Source organism: Lepidochelys kempii, chromosome 13 (genome assembly GCF_965140265.1).
Source record: "Lepidochelys kempii isolate rLepKem1 chromosome 13, rLepKem1.hap2, whole genome shotgun sequence".
NCBI lineage: Eukaryota > Metazoa > Chordata > Testudines > Cheloniidae > Lepidochelys > Lepidochelys kempii.
Window position 1 is genome coordinate 2,465,334 of NC_133268.1, and position 20,155 is coordinate 2,485,488.

Consider the following 20,155-nt stretch of genomic DNA (forward strand, 5'->3'; position numbering starts at 1 on the left):
TTTACTGTAGTGTTTTATTCCATGTGAGCAGGGAATGGACAATGCCAACTGCTCCTTCACCAGAGATAGGCCAGGCCACGGGACAGATCCCCCAGTGGGACCAGGAGGAGCGGTGCACAGACTGGAGCCAGCTCACTGCCCAGGACCAGGAGAGGGAGAGCTTCAGACAAGGCACAAGGGGGTCGGGTGGGGCTGGCAGCCCAGCAAAGGATGAGGGTAGGGGAGAGTGGCTTTGCTCCAGCGGCTCTCCCCCAGAGCGCTGGCCCCTTCCTGGGCTGGGGGGGGCCGTGAGGGTGGAGAGGGTCTCCTCTACTTCTTCCACTCGTTCTTGTCGTAATCCCACTTGGCAGAGAAGCCCTGAATGGGGTTCATACGCATGTCCAGCATCCTCTTGACCTGCTGAGCCTTCCACTCCTCCGTCAGGGTGTGCGGCTTCGGGGGGAACACTGGGGACACGGGGAGGGGAGAGCTTAGAGCACCGGTTTGTTGCTTCTCCACCCGACGTACCAGGGCCGTGGCCAGGTTATTCCCCATCTCCCCTCCCACCGGGGCGTGAGGATCATCCTGGCCGAAGCCCTAGGCCGCACTCGGCCAGGCTCCAGCCGCAGGTGGCTCCCATCCATTTCACGGGCAGCTTTGTGCTCCTCCCCCCACGCCCTTTCCCTCCCCATTCACGGCCAGGCTGGGTTGGGGACCGTTGCTGACTCCATGGCATTACGTGGGCGCCAGGCCAGGCCAGCCCAGCACCCGTCCCCTGCTCGCCCCTCTCCCGCCTCTGGCCCCTCCTCAGCAAGAAGCACAAGCTGGCCTGGCTCAGGCTTGTTTACTGCCCGGTGGTCTGAGGGCAGCAGGCGGCCAGAGGCCTCTCCTAGGAGTTGCTGGCTCAGGCCCCCTCTGCCGGCTGAATGGTGGCTTACATTGCAGGCTGCTTCCCCAGGGAAGGGTTTGAGGGAGAATATTTGTGGCGGTTTGTTTGGCCCTGGTGCTGTTTTAAAGAAGGTTCTTAGAAAACCTCCAGGCTCTTGCAGCCTGTGTGCACCGGGGGGGTGAGTGCAGAGGGGGTTTTCAGGGGATCTGAGGACCAATGCCCCAGCTGGGTCTAGCTGTCAGTTCTCTAGAGGGCCTGGGCTGAGCAGGGTTAAGAACAGACCCGCTCCAGGGCATGCCCAGCTGGATAGACGTCTCCCACCGCCGAGCTCTGCTTCGCCATCTCCAGCCCCTTTATGCCCAGTGCCAAAAGCCAGGGCCTCAGTCCCCAGCCAGTTCCATGCCCTGCTAGTACTTGCCCCATCCCAGTCCTGAGCACGTGGCCAGTTGCAGGTCCAGGCCTGGTTGGCAGCAGAGCCAGGTTTCGAATGACGTGTCTAACAAATCCCAGCTCAGGCTGGGGCAGGAAGTTCTGGGCAGCAGAACATGGGGACACCCCTAGAACAGAATTATTGGGGGTGGGGGTGGGATTTGAAGGGGGAGCCTCTACATAGGCAGTAGATTAAGTCACTACGGCCTCCCAGCCATGTCCCGTTTGCCTTCCCACAGGTTGTCCTACAAGCATATGGTCCATCCCCCCTTACCATAGACTCGCTGCCACCACACGATTAATCCAGTGAAGCCAAAGAATACGAACATGCCTCCTAGCACCGTCTTCCATTCGTTGGATGGCCTGTTCATCTGTGCGAAGGTCTGGTTGAACTTCAGGTGATAGACTAGAGAGACAGGCGCGAGGCTAGGGTGGCACAGAGAACCCCAGCCCACTCTGACAGCCCTTCCGCTAACCCACCCCGGGGGCTGCTTGAGAGATCATGTTAGCACAGCCATTGCAGCCCAGAGGTTGCCTCCAGATCCCGTCTGTAAAGGGAACTACAGACAGTTCTGGCAAAGGCTTTGTGGTGGCTGCTAACCTCTGAGCCCCCTCTGCCCCCTTCATTCCATCTGCTGCTCCCACAGGCTATTCCTGGGGCCAAGCCCCCGTCCCTTGCATGTCCCATCCTGCCTTTCCTCCTGGGAGCTGTCTATGGATTGTCAGGCCTGCTCCTGCAGAACTTGGACAGCAGTTAACAGGCAGGTTAGAGACATGGTTTAAGCTTTTAGACCATGAATCCAGATGGGAAGAGTGCTGAAATTGCAGGGGCTGTCCCAGGATAACGGCTCCTGCTGCTTGGCAAATGCAGAGATGTCTGCTTTCCAAGGCCGTCCGTCTGTGATGGCCTAAAAATGGGGCAGCTCCTGCTTCCAGCAGGGTAAGCATGAAGCCCCACGCGCAGCAGTCTGTTTTGGGGAGCTCTCCTGTAAGCATTGGGCAGCTCCAATGGTGGAGCCAGGGGTTGGGGGTCTCTTCATCTCGCACTGTTCTGAGCAGGGTTAAGCACCATGGTGGAGAGGTCAGCAGGGCCCATCTACACTAGTGCCACTGCTGAGGGCAGCAAAGGTGAAACTGGCCCAGTGCTTGAAAACAGGATGAGTTTTTGTATGGGAGACGCACCGTGGAGAGTCTATATGATGGTGTTAGAGACAAACCCGTCTGCACCTGGACCAGGGAAACGGTCATGCTGACAAGAGGGAGATGGAGTGGGCTGCAGTGGATGGGTCATGGTCTGGGAGCAGAAGAGCTGGGCTCTGCCACCTACAGGCTATCTGACATCAGGTAAGTAATTTCACCCCTCCCTGCGGCTTCTTTGCAGTGGTGATGATGCTTTCCAGGGCCCATTCATTAGCATTTCTAAGGCACTGACATGCTTGAGAACACCAAGGCCAGGGTTAAGTTCTCCATGGTGTAGGGAACCAGCATACGGGAGGGAAGACCCTGGAAGTTGCTTTGCCCGGCTGTAAACAGCTTTCTCTGTACGTTTAACAGCCATGCTGAGGAGGCAGAGTCTGGTCAGGACAGAGCCCAGTTCATGGTTACCGCTGTTACCCAGCCGACGTATCAGCCCTTTGTGGCTATGTGCATCCATCTATGTGGTTGATTCTCTTTCCACACTTCCAGCCCTTCAGCCACCCCTGGTTCCTATCTAACCGAGGAAGCCTGTGTATTTCACGCAGATTTGGGGTGGGGCTGGGGTTTAGTGTTTCCATGCTCTTGGTTGTAAGTTTTGTCCCGGTGTAAAAGGCCAGTTAAACAGGGGTTGCCAGCAGGTTGTCATGTGCACAGAGCTTCCTTGGGCTAGCTCAGATGCAGGCGGGTGCAATATTTGCTCACTCCCCAGTGACTAGATTAATTGACCTGGAACAGATTTAACTGTTCGGCTGCTGCCTGCTCAGGACAAAGCGCTATCGATAAACTGCTGGCTGGCTTTGTCTTGCTCCTCTTGTGATGAAGAATTCTGGGGTGACACAGCATCCTCCCTGGCAGACACTCCAGCTGGGAGAGCAGCGTATTTAAGGCATTACACCAGCTGGTATACCTGGTATGTCAACTAATGGCTGAGCGGAGAATGCAAGTTACAAGGAGGTTGGTAGTGGAAGGGTAGGGAGCCACTCCCTGGCTCTGACTTTTCAGAGGCTTTTGGGCCTCAGCAATTTAAACACCTGGGTTAAAATTTCCACTGGCACTGGGTTTGATCACCAACTGGAGGCCTGGCATATGTGGGAGCTCTGATGACTGGAGCCTGACCCTGCCAGATGCTGGGCACCCTTTGCTCCAGCTGAAGTCAGCAGGGTTGGGGAGGCTGCAGCTGGCAGGATGGGGCTCAGAGCTAGGGATATCTGGGGGGAATCCAACTCTGCATATGCCAGTGCTGATCTCAGCCAACGCCAGAAGCCCAGGGCTCCAGGTACAGACCATGAGGGAGCCCAGGGATGTTCCTCAGTAATCGCACACTCAAAGACAATGGATGGTGCAAGTTTCCTTCCTTTAAATGAAGCAGACCTACAGTAATGCCGGGCTGGGGAGATCTCTAATACCATGGTCAGGAGAGGTGTGGTTATGATGTCTGTGTGTGCAACGGTTTAGCTGATTGGAACACTCCTGAATAGCCCAGCACCTCCGTCCCTCAGCCAGAATGGGGCATGGGGTATTCACCCTGCACATACTCTGAAAGCGGACCCCAGGCCCCAGTTCCCAGCACATTCACAAAGCCCCTCAGCCAGGCTAGGGCCTGTAGGACTAGGCCAGGCTCTCCCGCCCCTAACCGATCCAGGACACTCACTGGCTTCCGAGGCCCTGGCCCGCCCAGTTCCCTGGGTCCTGCAGCACTTCCTGTCCCTCCACCGCTGTGTCCCAGACGCAGGCGGTCCCCAGGCAGCCCCCCAGCCCACAAGCAGAAGCTGGACGCTGCGCAGAGAGGATGGGGGGAGGTAACTGACCAGACCATCCCCCTACTGGTGCCATGACCTCCCCACTCTCCCGTTCCCACCCCAGCAACAGGGCTTCCGCCCCCTCCTGCTTACGGGCCACTTTCTCCTCGTTGCTTAGCTGCTTCCATGATCCCTTCTCCTTCTCCTTCAGGGCCTTCTGCTCCGCGCCCAGCTCCTTGCAGTAAGGGACGTCGGGGAGCGGGGAGCTGCGCTTGTCGTAGTACCGGGGCACCGACATGTCCTCTTGAGTCGCCACTGGAGAGCGAGATGGCAGAGACTGGCCTCAGAAAAGCCCCAGCACATCCCTACCGCTGCCCCCAGTGCCCTGACCCCTCTTCTTCGAAGGCCCCCCATTCCTCAGTGCCGTAAGAAGGCCAGCCGGGCAGGAGCGTCCATCTGTACAGGGTCTGACCAGCGTGACCTCAGCCCCGGCCCAGGGCTCTACAGGGAACTTGATCAGTCTTATCTCCATGCTCCAGCTGAGCAAGATACACACAGCAACTAGTTAATGGGGCAGGGCCTAAGGGGTTAACAGGGTAAAACAAAAAGAACAGGAGGACTTGTGGCACCTTAGAGACTAACCAATTTATTTGAGCATGAGCTTTCGTGAGCTACAGCTCACTTCATCGGATGCATACCGTGGAAAATACAGTGAGGAGATTTATATACATAGAGAACATGAAACAATGGGTGTTACCATACACACTGTAACGAGAAGAGAACAGGTCTTGTGGCACCTTAGAGACAAACACATTTATCTGAGCATAAGCTTTCGTGAGCTACAGCTCACTTCATCGGATGCATGAAGCTCACGAAAGCTCATGCTCAAATAAATGTGTTTGTCTCTAAGGTGCCACAAGTCCTCCTGTTCTTTTTGCGGATACAGAGTGACACGGCTGCTACTCTGAACCCTGGAACGAGAGTGATCAGTTAAGGTGAGCTATTTCCAGCAGGAGGGGAAAAAAACCCTTTTGTAGTGATAATCAAGGTGGGCCATTTATATTTCCCCTCCACTGTTCCTCACACCTTGTCAACTGCTGGAACAGTCTGTATGGTGACACCCATTGTTTCATGTTCTCTGTGTATATAAATCTCCCCACTGTATTTTCCACGGCATGCATCCGATGAAGTGAGCTGTAGCTCATGAAAGCTTATGCTCAATTACATTGGTTAGTCTCTAAGGTGCCACAAGTCCTCCTTTTCTTTTTGCGGATACAGACTAACGCGGCTGTTACTCTGAAAAGAAAAGGAGTACTTGTGGCACCTTAGAGACTAACCCATTTATTTGAGCATGAGCTTTCGTGAGCTACAGCTCACTTCATCGGATGCATACCGTGGAAACTGCAGCAGACTTTATATACACACAGAGAATATGAACCAATACCTCCTCCCACCCCACTGTCCTGCTGGTAATAGCTTATCTAAAGTGATCATCAGGTGGGCCATTTCCAGCACAAATCCAGGTTTTCTCACCCTCCACCCCCACACACAAATTCACTCTCCTGCTGGTGATAGCCTGAAAAGGGTAAAACAAGGAGCTGTTTGTGGGAAACGGGCACTGGTGCCATCTTGTGGATAAACTGGGAATAGCACTTGAAAGCTGCTGCAGGTGGCCAGCATGGGACTGAGAATTGGACTTGTGGCTAATTTCCACTTGTTGATGGAGGGAGAGCAGGCTGAGAGGCGTGGCTACAAGGCGTTTAACATTTGTTGTCTTTTTTTTTTTTTTTTATTAACCCTGGTGATTTCAGGAGTACCCAAGGATTGGAGGAGTGGGGGGGAGACAATAACAAAACGCAGCATTGGCCGAAGCGTTAAATGCCCTTTTTGTTTCGGTTTTCACCATACAAGTTAGCAGTGATCGGACGACTAACCTAGCAAACATCAGGGTAAGTGGGGTGGGATCTGAAACTAAAATACAAAAAGAACAAGTTAAGAATTACTTAAACACGTTAGATGTCTTCAAGTCAGCAGGACCTGATGAAACGCATCCTAGCATACTCAAGGAATTGGCTGAAGAGATCTCTGAGCCATTAGCAGTTATCTCTGAGAACTTGTGGGGGATGGGAGAGAACCCAGAGGACTGGAAAAGGGCATAAAAAGAGGAACAAGGACAACCCGGGGAATTATAGACCAGTCAGTTTAACTTCAGTGCCAGAAAGATAATGGAGCAATCAATCAATCAATCAATCTGTAAGCACCGAGAAGGAAATACGGTGACAGTCAATATGTTTTTGTCACGAACAAATCATGTCAAATCAACCTAATATCCTTCTTTGACAGGTAACAGTCCTTGTGAATAGGAGGAAAGCAGCAGCTGTGATATAGTTTGACTTTAGTGAGGCTTTTGATACTGTCTCACGTGACCATCTCATAAACTAACTAGAGAAATACAGCCTAGATGGACCTGCTGTAAGGCGGGTGCAAAACTGCTTGGAAAATTGTACTTGGAGAATAGTTATCAATGGTTTGCATTCAGGCTGGAAGGGCAGATCGAGTGGGGTCCCTCGGGGATCTGTCCTGGGTCTGGTTCTGTTCAATATCTTCATCTATGACTTGGATAATGGCATCGAGAGTACACTTATAAAGTTTGTGGATGATACCCAACTGGGAGGGGTTGCGAGCCATTTGTAGAACAGGATTAGAATTCAAACTGATCTGGACAAACTGGAGAAATGGTCTGAAATAAAATAGGATGAAATTCAATAAGGACAAATACAAAGTACTACGCTTAAGGAATAAGCAATTTGCACAAATACAAAATGGGAAATGACTGCCTAGGAAGGAGTACTGCAGAAAAATCTGGGGTCATAGGGATCACAAGGTAAATATGAGTTACCAGTATGATACAGTTGCAAAACCCATTCTGGGATGTGTTGTGTTGTAAGCAAGATACGAGAAGTAATTCTTCCGCTCTGCTCAGCACTGGTAAGGCCTCAACTGGAGTATTGTGTCCAATTCTGGGCACCACACTTCGGGAAAGATGTGGACATATTGAAGACAGTCCAGTGGAGAACAACAAAAACAATTAAAGGAAAACATGGCAGATGAAGGAAGATTGAAAAAATTGGGTTTGCTTAGTCCAGAGAAAGAAGAGCGAAGGAGCACATGATAACAGCAAGTTTCAAGTACATAAAAGCTTGTTACAAGGAGGAGGGTAATAAATTGTTCTCCTTAACCATTGAGGACAGGACAAGAAATAATGGGCTTGAATTACAGCAAGAGAGATTTAGGTTACACATCATGGAAAACTTCCTACCTGTCAGCGTAGTTAAGCACTCAAAACAAATTACCAACAAATTACCAACGGCGGTTGTGGAATCTCCATCACTGGGGATTTTTAAGAGCAGGTTGGACAAACACCTATCAGGGACGGTCTAGATAATACCTAGTCCTGCCTCAGCACAGCGGACTGGAGTAGATGACCTGTGATTTTCCCTGAGTTTGTGGGTAGTGTTAAAGGATGTGTTGGGCAAGTGCTCACACCTTAACTGAATCTTTAACAAAGACTTCCTTTCTCCCAACCGTGAGTTACGCACTGAAGTTAAATGTGTGCTTATCGTTTGATGCAGTCTGACTAAAAAGCCCAATCCTGCAGAGTTGCTCAACTTTCATTCTTGGGGTGGCCTCATTTCTCCACTCAGTCTTCTTGGCCACATAGGACCCTAATTTCTAATGTAAAAAGATGCAGAAAGGAGAAGAAGAGTAAAGCCTACTGTCTTTCCAGGCCCACTTTATACATCCCGTCTCTGCCGGTTACCAGTCAGGGGCCTTCCCCAGCACTACACCCCCGAGTTTGCTCTATTCGCTAGGTCCCACGGGGCTAAACGGAACCAGGACGCTGTGATAGCCAGGAAGTTAGCAAGGAGCCCCATCCCTACGGGAGAAAGAATCACAAGCAGCTGCAATATGAGCACTTTTGAGCAAGCAAATATCTGCCGTAGGAGAACTGACCGAAGAGCTCCAGCCACTGGGCTGAAATTCTGGCCCCATTGATGTCAGAGGCAAAACCCCCAAGGACTTCAATAGGGCCAGGAGTTCCTCCAGGTCTGGTGGGCTGAGCCCTGGGGCACATCGGCCTCAGACCGGAGCAGGCCTTGAGAGAGAATTGAGTCATTTTATGAGCAAAATGTTCAGTTATTCAGGCTACAGTTCACCCATGTAGTCCTTGTGCAGTGCTCTGCGGCCTAGAGAATACTGATGCTGGGTAAGTGCCAGGTTAGAGGCACCAAGTCCCATGCTCCAGGGTGGAAGCAGTTTGCATGCAGGGATCAGGAAGGAATCCACTCCCTGTTCCCCGAAGTGTAGAGTTGGCCCCTCAGGGTATTACTGGGAATAATTGGGTCTGCACCAAACAACACACCTGCATGTGGCCTAGGTCAGCAGACTCCGGGGCGCAGGGCTTGGGCTGCAGGGCTGTACAATTGCAGCGTAGCTGTTCGGGCTCCGGCTGTGCGGGCAACGTTGGGTCGGAGAGCCCAGCCTCCTGCCTGAGCTCCGCAGTTTCACAGTCCTGCAGGCTGAGCCCTGCCAGCTCGAGTTAGCTGATCTGAGCCAGCCGCAGGGGTTTAACTGCAGTGTCGGGACTGAAGCCAGGAGTTTTTGCCTCCAAAGGGCCAGCAGCCCCGGCTGGAGGCAGACTGCAAAGCGGGTCGGCCTGCACTGCGGAGATCCACGGTTCCCCAGGGCGCGTGCAAGGCTGCTTACGCAGCCCTCCGGAGGGAGCTCAGCTGGAGCCGCAGCTCCAGCACCCGTCTCCCTCCTCTGCCTGACATGGAAAACAGAGCCCGTGAGGCTGCCCCTGCCACTGCCCCCAGAGAAAGGCAGGAGGTGACCGTCAGAGTCTCCACTGGCTCCCCTGGGCCCCCAGAGCTGGCTTGCAGGGGCGTTCGGCAAGGGAATGGCTCTTACCATGTCCGCTATGGCCATGTGCTGCTCTGATGCTGGCAGTGCCCAGGACTCCTCTCCTGGCCAGGGTGCCCACGCGCAGGGCCGGCAGCGAGAGCATCTGTGGGATCAAAGCATGGGGACCTCTGTCACGAGGGTGGGCTGTGCTGTGCCATACAAAGGGGGAGACTAGAGCACCACCCAGCTGCACCCCAAGGACCCGCACCGGCAGCCCCCCACCCAGGAGAACCCCGCAGTCTGGCTCGAATCCACGATCTCCTCACCCAGCATCCTGCCGCCACAGCCTTTAGCCGCGCGTGGGCTGTCCCCAGCAGGCCGTACGTAGCGAAGGCCAGCCTTTGCTCCCCGGTGCCGGCCGATTGGCAGCGGTCGGGAGCCTGGGGGAGCCTGGCTGGTCAGTGTCCCCGGCACCCCGTGGACTGACCCCGCGCTCATGTCCCTCCCCTCCCCCATGGCAGCATCAGGCTCATGGTGAAAGGCTGGGGGCTGCAGAGCCCAGCTGGCTCAAATCGCTTGGTGCCCCTGGTGGCAGGGGAGGGAGGGACCGTCCCTGGGGCTGGCTGGCCCTCCCCAGCACAGGTAGCTCCAGAGGCCTGGTCCCCAGAGCGGAGGGGCGGAGGATCCCGTCTCAGGTAACTCTGCTCTGGAAAGAGGCAGGACTGTATCCCGAACCCACTTCCAGGGGGCAAAGGCACGAGCAGTAGCCCTGGGAGCTGGCACAGGTACCTGGGTTCTGTTCCTGGCTCTGCCACTGACTCCTTGGGTGACATGGGGCCAGGCACGCCCCCCCCCCCCCTCTGTGCCTCAGTTTCCCCACCTGCAAGACCTGAGTGGGGGTGTTGGGAGCACTGGCATTTGGGAGGGGCCCGTCGAGGCTTGGAGGAAGGCTGCCGGAGCGTCCCTGCTCCTGGTCCCCGCAGTGCCAGAACAGCACGTCCCAGGCCCAGCCCGCGAGTGCCCTTCCCGGCTGGCTGCACGCGCCAGGCGCGCAAGGCAGGTGTCGCCTTCATTGCAAGCCGCTCCAGCCCGGGCCTGGCCAGACTCAGTCTCCTGTTACGTACCAGGCCGCTCTTTCTCCAGCTTTCTCCCCTGCTAGCACCAGCCTCTGCTCCAGCTCCCAGGGCCCAGGAGCGCAGCTGCTGTCCTCGCGACCCCGGCGGGCGGGCAGGAGCACAGGCCTGCCTGCTGTGGGGTCAGCAGCCTTGAGGGGTGCCACCTGGCCAGGTTTCCCCAGGCTCGCCCCTGGGTCGAGGGAGCTGTGCTGGGCAGTGTGCCAGCCGGCTCAGCGCATGCTGCCAGCTGGCCGGTTGCATGGGCACCCGACGATCCCGGGTTCTTTGTAGCTCAGCGGTGGCAGCCCTACCTCTAATGGCAGCCCACCCTGCGATGCCAGCCTGGCACTGGCCATGCCTATGGCCCCCACGCTGCAGAACCTGGGCACTCGCTGCTCAGTGCCCCGCCCCGGGGAGGGCTCTGTGCCCTTCAGCTCGGGGCGTCACAGCTGCCTCGGTCTCCACGGTCTAAATAAGGCAACTGGGACTTGGCAGGGCCCCGTCCTGTCTGACCTCTACTAGCAGGACACAGCTAAATCACATGGGCAAAGGTACAGGGACGGGCCCGCAGGTATGGTACAAAGGCCCCCAGCCCTTGGCCAACATTGGGGGCAGTGGGAACTGGGGCTGCTCCCCCCTGAGGGGGGCGGCCGAGGGTGGGGGGTCACCCAAGTGCACTAGACACTGATGTCAGCGCCGAAGGGATTTCCCCCTCCCCCCCCACCCCAAAATGCCAGGCGTGTAGGGGGAGCCTGGGACGCCCCTTCAGTCCTGTGACGTTAGATACTGCCCCGCTCCTGCCTTAGGGACCAGCCCGTCTCCCTCCGCCAGAATCGGCCCCTCGCGCGCATGGGGAGGGGGCCAGGCACTTTTGCAGGCGATTTCCACCCGCGCCAGCGTGGGTGAAAGCTGCCCGTCGCCCTCTGCAGCGGGTGGGGGCCAGGCCGCTCTCCAAGGTGCAGCTAGACCAGAGGCAGCAGCTCGGCGTCCCTGCCCCAAGAACCATCCGGCCCCCTCCGTTCGCGGCCCAGCCCCGAAATCCTGCAGCCCCCGGCCTCACACGTGAGGACAGTGCCGGGTCGCTGGGCCTCCGGCTGCCTCGGTCGGCACCAGAGCACGCAGGGCCGTGTGTACTTACTGCAGGACGAGGCAGGGCGGGCAGCAGCCAGCTGGGAAATGGAGGCAACAGGCGTCCCCGATGTGCAGCTTGTGCAGGGTTCTGGGCATGGGGCCAGCACACACTGCCCAGGCCAGCAGGACTCTTATTCTAGAACAACTCAGCTGCACAGACGTGGGATTGTGGGAGAACATACCACCCTGCAGGGCCCCCCGCCGCCTGCCAGCGCGCAGCCTCCGAGGGGGCACCCAGAAATCCAGCTGCTCAACCCCCATGCTCCCCCTCCCACCCAGAGCCCTCACGGCCGAGTACTTTGGAGGCAGGACTGTGTGGGCTGGAATGGATCCCTCCAGCAAGCTGGCAGGGGGCCAGTTCCCAGACAGACGCCCCCCCAGAGCCGGAGACGCTGTAAGAGTCCCTGACGCAGGCAGGCTCAGGCAGGGGAGGAAGGGTGGGGGCTGGAGCCACTGGTCTGCAGCCCGCTGGCTCCTGAGCCTGATGCAGGCAGCGACGGTGCTGGGGCCGTTGCAGGCTGGTGACCTGTGACCCTGTGTGCGGCTTGGGCCCCAGCCCTGAGCACAGCTGCAGGCCAATGTTCCCTTTGTGTTCCCGTCTTCCCACGGCCCTGCTGTCGCCCCAGGGTGCATGAGAGGGGCCTGGGCCCCGGGCCCCGCGTGAGGGAGTGCTGGGTGCTATGCTGTGGGGGGGGGGGCGTCCCACACTCCCTGGTGGCCGTACCCATTGTACCCCCAGCTCCGGGGGATGTGCGGGGCCCCTGGACAGCATGCCCCAGAAATCCTGCTGCTTAGGTACAGCAGGGGTCTGCGTGTTGCTCACCCACCCACCCCTGGCTCAGTGGCTCTAGGCTCCCTTCCTGCGCAGCCCCTGACAGAAGGGATGTGCGGCAGGCAGGGCTGGGGAGATGGGGGTATGGATGGAGAGGCACAACACTGTAGGCCCCTGGTGACTGTAGCCAGCCTAGCGTGAGTTAGAGCAGCCCAGGGGCTGCCCTGTGTAGGGGCCAGCCCCAGAACAGGGAGGTGCAAAGGGGGCTTAAAGCTGTCTCTCCCCGTCCCCTCCAGACAGCAGGCGGATCAGAGATGCGGGCTCAGGGCTAGGGGGACTGGAACGTCTCTGTGAGGAGGGGAAGATCTGGAGCAAATTGGGGACTGCTGGAGGGGGAGGGTCAGAGGGGAGGCTTTAACATGACAAGACTGAGTGCATCAAAAATTCAGTTTTACTTAAAGTGACACAAAATCCCCCCCTCTGGCCCTGGTCTCCAGGCCAGCTCCAGGGTCGGCAGCAGCAGGATGCAGGGGGCGAGGGGAGCCATGGGGGGTTGCACGTTCTCCTGTTGGGCAGCGGCTCTCTCCAAGGGGGGCTACCCAGCCCCGGCAGCTCAAGCCTTGTACTGCACATCTGTAGCTACCAACACAAACCCCTGGGAAGACAAAATGGCAGGATGAGAGTCCGTCCGTGTTTCATGACAGCGCTGTGGGGTTGTTTCACGGCTGGTGTAGGAGCACTGGCCATATGGGCTCACAGACCCCCCAGCAGGGGTCGCTGCTGGGGTAGGTGTGAGCAAAGCCCCTGCAAGACCCAAGGCCAGGGGCACCATTTGGGGGGGCAGAGGAGCGCTAGTTCCTTCCCCCCGAGTTTTGTACCTGAGGTCTGCTCACAGCACACATTGTAACCCCAGCCGGACCTCGGAACGGCCATGTGATGAGTTCTGTGCTGCCGCCAGCCTCTGCCTTTGGAGCAGGGAGTTTGTTTACAAACAGAGGCAGGGTGATTAAGATTACAAAAGGCTTGTCATTAAATTAAATTAAGGATCATTAGATGATCCTGAAAGCACTGCCAGGCACTCGAGTTAAAACAGGAAACAAAAGATAGGAATAAATGGGGAGAATGGAGAGAGGTACACCCACATCTGGAATACTGCGTGCAGATGTGGTCGCCGCATCTCAAAAAAGATACACTGGATTTGGAAAAGGTACAGAGAAGAGCAACAGAACAGATTAGGGGTATGGTACGCGTATGAGGAGCGATTAGTAAGACGGGGACTTTTCAGCTTGGAAAAGAGACAACTAAGGGGGATATGATAGAGGTCTAACAAAATCATGCCTGGTGTGGAGAAAGTAAATAAGGAAGTGTTATTTACTCCTTCACATAACACAAGAACCAGGGGTCACCCAATGAAAATAACAGGCAGCAGATTTAAAACAAACAAAAGGAAGTATGTCTTCACAGTCAACTGATAGAATTCTTTGCCAGGGGATGTTGTGAAGGCCAAAACTATACCATTGTTTCCCAATAAGACCTAGATACGTTCCTGGAGGACAGGCATCAATGGCTATTAGCCAGGGTGGGCAGGGATCCAACATCATGCTCTGCGTGACCCTTGCCTCTGTCTGCCAGAAGCTGGGAATGGGGGACAGGGGATGGGTCACTTGGTGACTTCCTGTTCCGTTCATTCCCTCTGGGGCACCTGGCACTGGCCACTATCAGAAGACAGGATACTGGGCTAGATGGACCTTTGGTCTGACCCAGTCTGGCCATTCTGATGTTCTTATATAGAACCCAGATGTATCTTCCCCCTGCTGTAACTCACTAGACCCCACTCCCCTCCCAGAGCTGAGGTAGAACCCAGGAGTCCTGATGGGGTCTCTGTCCCTGCAGAGTTAGTAACAAAGTAAGAATATACATTAAAATTTTAAACCTAACCAGTATCCCTTAAGTGACTTGCCACAAGATGTCAGAACATGTTGGTATTAGAGGTGAGTGGGGCTAATATTTATTTATTTTTCTTTCTTTTATATAGGAATTAGAAACAGTGCTCTGCCAGATAATTGCTAAGTTGTCTGCCAAAAAATACTAGAGTTTTCAGGTAGCCCCTGGAATCACGGTCAAAGATGCTCCCCCTCCCCTGTGCAGTCTGAAAAGGTACCCCTGGACAAGGGCTTGGGGGTTCCCAGTGCAGACACTGGGTACGACATGGAGCCAAGGCCATGGCTGATCCCTACCTGGTTGATTTTGACACGGGGATTCACCAGGCTGACATTATAGACGCTGGGCAGGGGGAATCCTTTCTTCAGCTTCTCTGGGGAGACGAAAGGAGCCCTGGTTAGGGGGGAGGACCCAGAGCCCGAGGGTGGCCAGGATGGGGACTGCTACCCCGACAGCAAGGAAACGGGGTGGGGAAATGCGGCAGGACTTACTGTTTGCCATTGGCAATGCAACCATCCGCAGCGCAAGCTTCAGCAGGGTCTCCAGAGTCTTCACCTGCAGAACACAAAGCCAGCTGGTGAGAGCTGGTATGGGGCAGAGCCTGGCTCCCTGGGGCCGGCGGGGCCGTGCGGGGCGCGGGGCAGAGCCTGGCTCCCTGGTGCCGGCGGGGCCGTGCGGGGCGCGGGGCAGAGCCTGGCTCCCTGGGGCCGGCGGGGCCGTGCGGGGCAGAGCCTGGCTCCCTGGGGCCGGCGGGGCCGTGCGGGGCAGAGCCTGGCTCCCTGGGGCCGGCGGGGCCGTGCGGGGCAGAGCCTGGCTCCCTGGGGCCGGCGGGGCCGTGCGGGGCAGAGCCTGGCTCCCTGGGGCCGGCGGGGCCGTGCGGGGCAGAGCCTGGCTCCCTGGGGCCGGCGGGGCCGTGCGGGGCAGAGCCTGGCTCCCTGGGGCCGGCGGGGCCGTGCGGGGCAGAGCCTGGCTCCCTGGGGCCGGCGGGGCCGTGCGGGGCAGAGCCTGGCTCCCTGGGGCCGGCGGGGCCGTGCGGGGCAGAGCCTGGCTCCCTGGGGCCGGCGGGGCCGTGCGGGGCAGAGCCTGGCTCCCTGGGGCCGGCGGGGCCGTGCGGGGCAGAGCCTGGCTCCCTGGGGCCGGCGGGGCCGTGCGGGGCAGAGCCTGGCTCCCTGGGGCCGGCGGGGCCGTGCGGGGCAGAGCCTGGCTCCCTGGGGCCGGCGGGGCCGTGCGGGGCAGAGCCTGGCTCCCTGGGGCCGGCGGGGCCGTGCGGGGCGCGGGGCAGAGCCTGGCTCCCTGGGGCCGGCGGGGCCGTGCCCTCTGCTCCTCAGTCTGTGTGGACCAGGGGGCACAGGAGCTGTCTATGTGCTGGGGGGACACCATGTGACCCAGCTGGGCAGTGCAGGGGAGGAGCTGTGTGTGCAAGGGCCAGGCGTGGGGTGCTGATGGTGCGAGGGTAAGTGTGGGAACAAGGGAAAGGAGAGACTGTATGTGAGTGAAAGCGACTGTAGGAGGGAGGGTGACAGGCTGTGGATGAGTGTATGTGGGAGTGGGTGTCACGCAAATGTGAGTGACAGGCTTCAAGTGTGCATGTGTGTGTATCCTGTGTGCACAAGTGTAACTCACACACTTCCTGGGTGTGGTGTTCGGTCCCATCGAGCGGCACCAAGACCACGTGGAGATTAATCAATCCACGGCAGCCTTAGCTGAGGGCCATAGGGCTCTTAGCTCATGCAGAAGAGGCTCCTGCTTCTAGCTGACGACCAGGGTCTGTTGGTGGTCCACACGCCCAGTGCATCGCACTCTGGCTGCACTGCTGCCTGGGATCTGCTTGGCAGCTGTTATCTGACACTTGCAGTCAGACCTCAGAGCTCAGCGCTCCGCGGTCCTCAGGCCAGTCTCCCCTTGCAGTGCCGGGGCAGCTTTGCCTGAGCAAGGGCTGTGCACAATGTGAGGCGCCCTTGAGGATTTAGGCCCCTGGAAACCTCCTTGTCCTGCCCTTCCCTGCCGCCCTCCCAGCCCTGCCGCTGGCATGGCTCACCTGGACCGAGCCTATGTGGGACCGCACCACAGACATGCTGAAGCTGTTGGAGACACAGAGACAAAGGTCAGAGCTGAGCGGGGTCTCCCCACAGCGGTAGTGGCTCACAGTGTCCCATGGAGCTAGGGCACCGAAGGGGAGGCTGAGCTCAGGAGATGCAGCGCTGCTGGGAGGGCTCTGAGTTGGGTTTCTCGCTGGATGGCTATCAGTCCTGGGAGGAGTGGGGGTAGAGTGGGGCTCCCAGCTGGAAGGGGATCCCCAGGGCTGAGATATAAGCCCCTGGAGGTGGGGTGTCCAGCTGGGATGTAAATCCCAGAGAGGGGCCAGGACTGGGTTATAAACTCCAGGGGATATAACCTCTCATGGGCGTGGGCACCTGGCTGGGACATTTGTGGGAAGGGGAGGGGAGGCTCCAGACAAGCCCCAGACTCACTTAGTTAGAGCCACGGAGCCCCCGACCTTGGCTGAGTCGAGATGCAGCTGCCCCGCCAGGCTGGCATCCTGCCAACAAAGTGAGACGATTCTTGTTATCAGCAACAGCAGCTAAAATGTGGCCCCGGAGGCCCCACAATATCCATGCCCCTCTCCCCCACCCCCCAGAATCCCAGCTCCAGAGCGCGGGACACCAGCCCTCCCCCAACACCCTACAACCCTCAAGCCAGAGAGCTGGGGCCATGCCAGCCCTGCACCAATGCACCTGGGCCCCTAGGAGAGAGGGATCCAGGATGCCAGGTGAGTGGGCACAGCAGCGGCCCAGGGGTGTGCCCAGTGCTTACCAGGTCCAGCAGGAAGGCCGAGGCCAGGGTGGCGTTTGGCAGGACGACAAAGGCCTCGGCTGCACCAAACAGGGCCAGGGCCAGGCTGTCTGGGTGGCAGGTCAGCAGTGGCTGCTTGCGGGCAGACAGGTGCAGCTCCATGGGCATGTCAGGGTAGAGCTTCTTCAGCTGAGCCAGGGAGAGCAACAGAGCGGCCCGTGAGACGGACAGAAACAGCCAGTGCTCAGCCCCGAGCCAGAGAGACATCCCGCCGCCTGGGGCATGGGCTACCATCCTCCCCCCGGCCCCGCAACCTTGCCCCATCCCCCCATATGTACAGAGGGCGACACAAACCCTGTGTGTACATGGCCCTATTCCCTGACCCCTAACCCACACCCTCTGGGACTGCATGACCCCGACCCTCGTCCATGGGCACGTGATCCCCTTCCCGTCTTCCTTCGTGGGCAGGGATCTGAACTTCATGGGCAGGGATCAGATTCAGTTAGTGGGGATGCGTTTGCCCCTGTGCCAGGCGCAGCGGTGAGGGCAAAGTGGCTGCCCCAGCTGACTCACCTCTGGGAAGAACAGCCCCATGCTCCCTGTGTTCAGCCGGATGGGGGAGCGCTTCGGGATCTGCAACACAAACACATGAGACACCGGGTTGCTGGGAGAGCACGTCCCAGTGCCTGAGCAAATGCCACCCGGGACAGGCCAGGGAGGCTGCCAGTGGGCTGGGCGGCCTTCTGCTCGGAGCTGCTCTGCTCTCACTCCCCTAGGGCCGCCACCTCTGAGATGCAAAAACCCAGGACATGCGGGATGATCCTGAGCCCATAAACCTGCCAGCTGACAGCCTGCGCTGAGCACCCATACAGCTCTCGCAGGTCAGCGACCTCAAACGAGGGACGATCCTGGGAAAATCTGGACAGGTGCTGTCCCCTTGTGGGCAGCGCTGGGGCACGTTGGCTTGGTGCCGTACCTGCTCTGTAGATAAACAGCCTCCCCTCCAGACAGCACTGAAATCATATAGCAAAATCCCCTGCAGCAACTGGATGCAGCTATCGGGAAAGGTCAGGTCTCCCGGGGGGCTGCACAGGGCCCACAGGCTCCTGAGCGTCACCCTATTCTGGGGCTGAAAGAGCAGGGGGAGTGTTCACCGCACCAGTCATGGAGGAAGGGGGAGATGTCCTGGGAGCTGCTTAGCCAAATCAGGGAGAGGAGAGAGCTCCCCTCTGCTCCAGCCCAGAAAGCAGAGTGGCCCCTCCCACGTCCTATGTCGCTGGCTGTCCCAGTGCCGTACCATGTCGTCCCTGAAGTTTTTTCGCAAGGCCCCTGCCGTGAAGTAGACGAATGCAGCCGAGTTGGCCGAAAACTCGGAGAGGCCAAGGAGCAGCATGTGGTCACCCTCGTCGGGCAGCAGGAAAGGGGCAGGGGAAAAGGGGCTCTCTGTGTGCTTGCCCACGCCATAGAACTCGCCCTGCGGGGATGGAGAAAGGACATGTTACGCACCACTCCCCGGGGGATGGGGCGACTGCTGGGTCAGGCCCGGGTCTGGGTGGGCTGCACAGGAGAGAATCACAGCAACTGCTGGCCAATAGAGTGGATTTGGGACTCAGCCTCATGTGTCCGGCTCTGCCAGCACGTGCTAGGGCGGTCTGCAGAACAGCAGATCTGCTTTAGCCCAACACAAGTCATTAGGCTCAGTGCAAGGGGGACGGGGGCACTCTCTGGCCTGGCCAGACAGGAGGTGAGAGCCAATGATCTAATGTCCCTCTAGCCTGAGATGTCACAGGGGGCCTGAGAAAAGCAGGAAGCTGCAGGCTCCATCACTCCAGAGACAGGCAATCAGCCCTAATGGTGAGCAACCAAGCCTGACTGGGTTCAGGGGTAGGTGCGGGTCCATGGAGGGGCAAGTCACACTGGCAGCTCTGCTTCCCCCACACCTAGAGAGAGGTGCAGTGCCCAACCACCGGCACTGCACTCTGCGTAGACAGCACATGCCAGCAGAAGAGTCATAGATTTCGATTTTCCCACTTTGCCCCTGAAGAGCAGATTTTCCCTTTACAAATGTCGCGGCTGCTCTCTGCCCAGGCCGTCGTTTTCCTGCTTGGCAGGTGTCCTGCTCCCAGCAGATCCGGGCCAGAAGACACCCACAATGTTCTGGGAAGTCCACCTCCTTCCCGAAGGGGGTCTGGTGCCCTGCCCGGCTGCTTTACCTTCAGGTCCATGTCTCCATGATCCCTGGCAATCACTGGCTTGTTGACCAAGGAGTAGTCAATTACAGCAAAGGGGTCGAGCTGGGCTGAGACTGCAGAGAAGCCACAGACAGAGGAACACTGCAGCACAATCCAAACCAGTGAGTCCCCCCATCCCCTCCCAAGTCGATAACATCCAGACAGCTCGTCTGAGTCAACCCCAATGCCCCCCAGAAAAAGCTGGGGGACCAGCCTGTCTTTTTTCATTTCTTCTTAATCACCAGCTGAGTTGAATTCGCATCCTGGATAAAGTCTAGGTTTCGGCCCAGATTCAGCCGTCCTGCTGCCTCACACCCTGATTCCACACCTAAGTATTCCCTGATATTTGCCCCAATTCTCAGGCTTTCAGATAACTCATCCCATCTGCCCCCCATGTTGCTACAGGTCTCCATGGATCCCAGTTCTTACCTTGCATGGTCTTCAGGACTCGCTCCAGATCACTGATCCCTTTCCCGAGCTCAGGGCAGAGCTGGATGGAAGAAGAGAATGTTACAGGTTCAGAAACCCTTTCCCAGAGGAAAGAACAGGCTGGGAGTTCTTGTGGGGGCATGGAAGAGCTGTTCAGGATCAGCCATAAGGTGAATGGGGAGGGTTTGTGGATACTTTAGTCACCTCCTGTCTAATTTCCTTCCTTCCTTTCCTTGTCACTTCCTCAGGCTTAGAACTCTCCTCTGAACAGAATGGCCTTGGGTTTCTCAGCTGGGTTTCAAATAGAAACACTGATACAATCCCCACCCAGGAGCTGCTCTCCACTGCCCCAGGACGAAGAGGTGTCCAGCATGACACACAGGGGCAGGGATGGTAGTGGGACCATATTTCACCCCATGTACCAGGTACATTAAGCAGGAGACCTGAAGTGACCAGCACTGGTACAATAAGGCTAAGTGTAACACACTGGCCAACATCTCCCTCTAGTGGCCTGATCCACTAGTGGATAACAGCCTACCACTGCTGCCAGTGAGTGGAGTTAGCTCAAGCGAGAAAGGTCTGTGGAGCTGTGCTGAAGATGTAGA

General features: G+C 57.6%; 2 protein-coding genes and 1 long non-coding RNA gene across 6 annotated transcripts in view; 1 reads left to right on the top strand and 2 right to left on the bottom strand.

Annotated features, from left to right (window-relative positions):
• On the bottom strand, positions 1-11,567 carry COX4I2 (cytochrome c oxidase subunit 4I2). 3 transcript variants are annotated; one of them, XM_073308698.1, is made up of 5 exons: positions 11,392-11,567; positions 9,205-9,301; positions 4,387-4,548; positions 1,572-1,703; positions 1-446 (listed from the first exon to the last, which is right to left on the bottom strand). In XM_073308698.1, the coding sequence occupies exons 2-5, from the start codon at positions 9,299-9,301 to the stop codon at positions 310-312; spliced, it is 528 nt and encodes a 175-aa protein (XP_073164799.1). In that variant the 5' UTR covers positions 11,392-11,567; the 3' UTR covers positions 1-309. The 3 variants fall into 3 exon arrangements, with proteins under 3 accessions (XP_073164799.1, XP_073164801.1, XP_073164800.1); XM_073308700.1 differs by lacking the exon at positions 11,392-11,567 and adding an exon at positions 10,263-10,356; XM_073308699.1 differs by lacking the exons at positions 9,205-9,301; positions 11,392-11,567 and adding an exon at positions 6,168-6,189.
• The window catches only part of LOC140896701 (uncharacterized), an 11,817-nt gene continuing 2,331 nt past the window's right edge, over positions 10,670-20,155 (top strand). The window contains exons 1-2 of the long non-coding RNA XR_012154605.1: positions 10,670-10,824; positions 19,527-19,720. This is a non-coding gene — a long non-coding RNA (uncharacterized lncRNA). The remainder of the gene's footprint in view (positions 10,825-19,526; positions 19,721-20,155) is intronic.
• Positions 12,598-20,155, bottom strand: part of LOC140896697 (bactericidal permeability-increasing protein-like) — a 24,426-nt gene continuing 16,868 nt past the window's right edge. For both annotated transcript variants that reach the window (XM_073308690.1, XM_073308689.1), the window contains exons 7-16: positions 19,551-19,611; positions 19,104-19,195; positions 18,188-18,364; positions 17,464-17,523; positions 16,912-17,079; positions 16,569-16,636; positions 16,136-16,178; positions 14,589-14,652; positions 14,394-14,470; positions 12,598-12,811 (exon numbers count right to left, since the gene is read on the bottom strand). In XM_073308690.1, coding sequence (XP_073164791.1) covers positions 12,770-12,811; positions 14,394-14,470; positions 14,589-14,652; positions 16,136-16,178; positions 16,569-16,636; positions 16,912-17,079; positions 17,464-17,523; positions 18,188-18,364; positions 19,104-19,195; positions 19,551-19,611 — 852 coding nt within the window. In that variant the 3' untranslated portion in view covers positions 12,598-12,769. The remainder of the gene's footprint in view (positions 12,812-14,393; positions 14,471-14,588; positions 14,653-16,135; positions 16,179-16,568; positions 16,637-16,911; positions 17,080-17,463; positions 17,524-18,187; positions 18,365-19,103; positions 19,196-19,550; positions 19,612-20,155) is intronic.

Coding starts and splice junctions, on each gene's coding strand:
- COX4I2 (XM_073308698.1), bottom strand. CDS start 9,301: ATGCTCTCGCTGCCGGCCCTGCGCGTGGGCACCCTGGCCAGGAGAGGA. Junction 4,549..9,204: donor ACATGGCCATAGCGGACATG/GTAAGAGCCATT, acceptor CTCGCTCTCCAG/TGGCGACTCAAGAGGACATG. Junction 1,704..4,386: donor CAACGAGGAGAAAGTGGCCC/GTAAGCAGGAGG, acceptor CTGTCTCTCTAG/TCTATCACCTGAAGTTCAAC.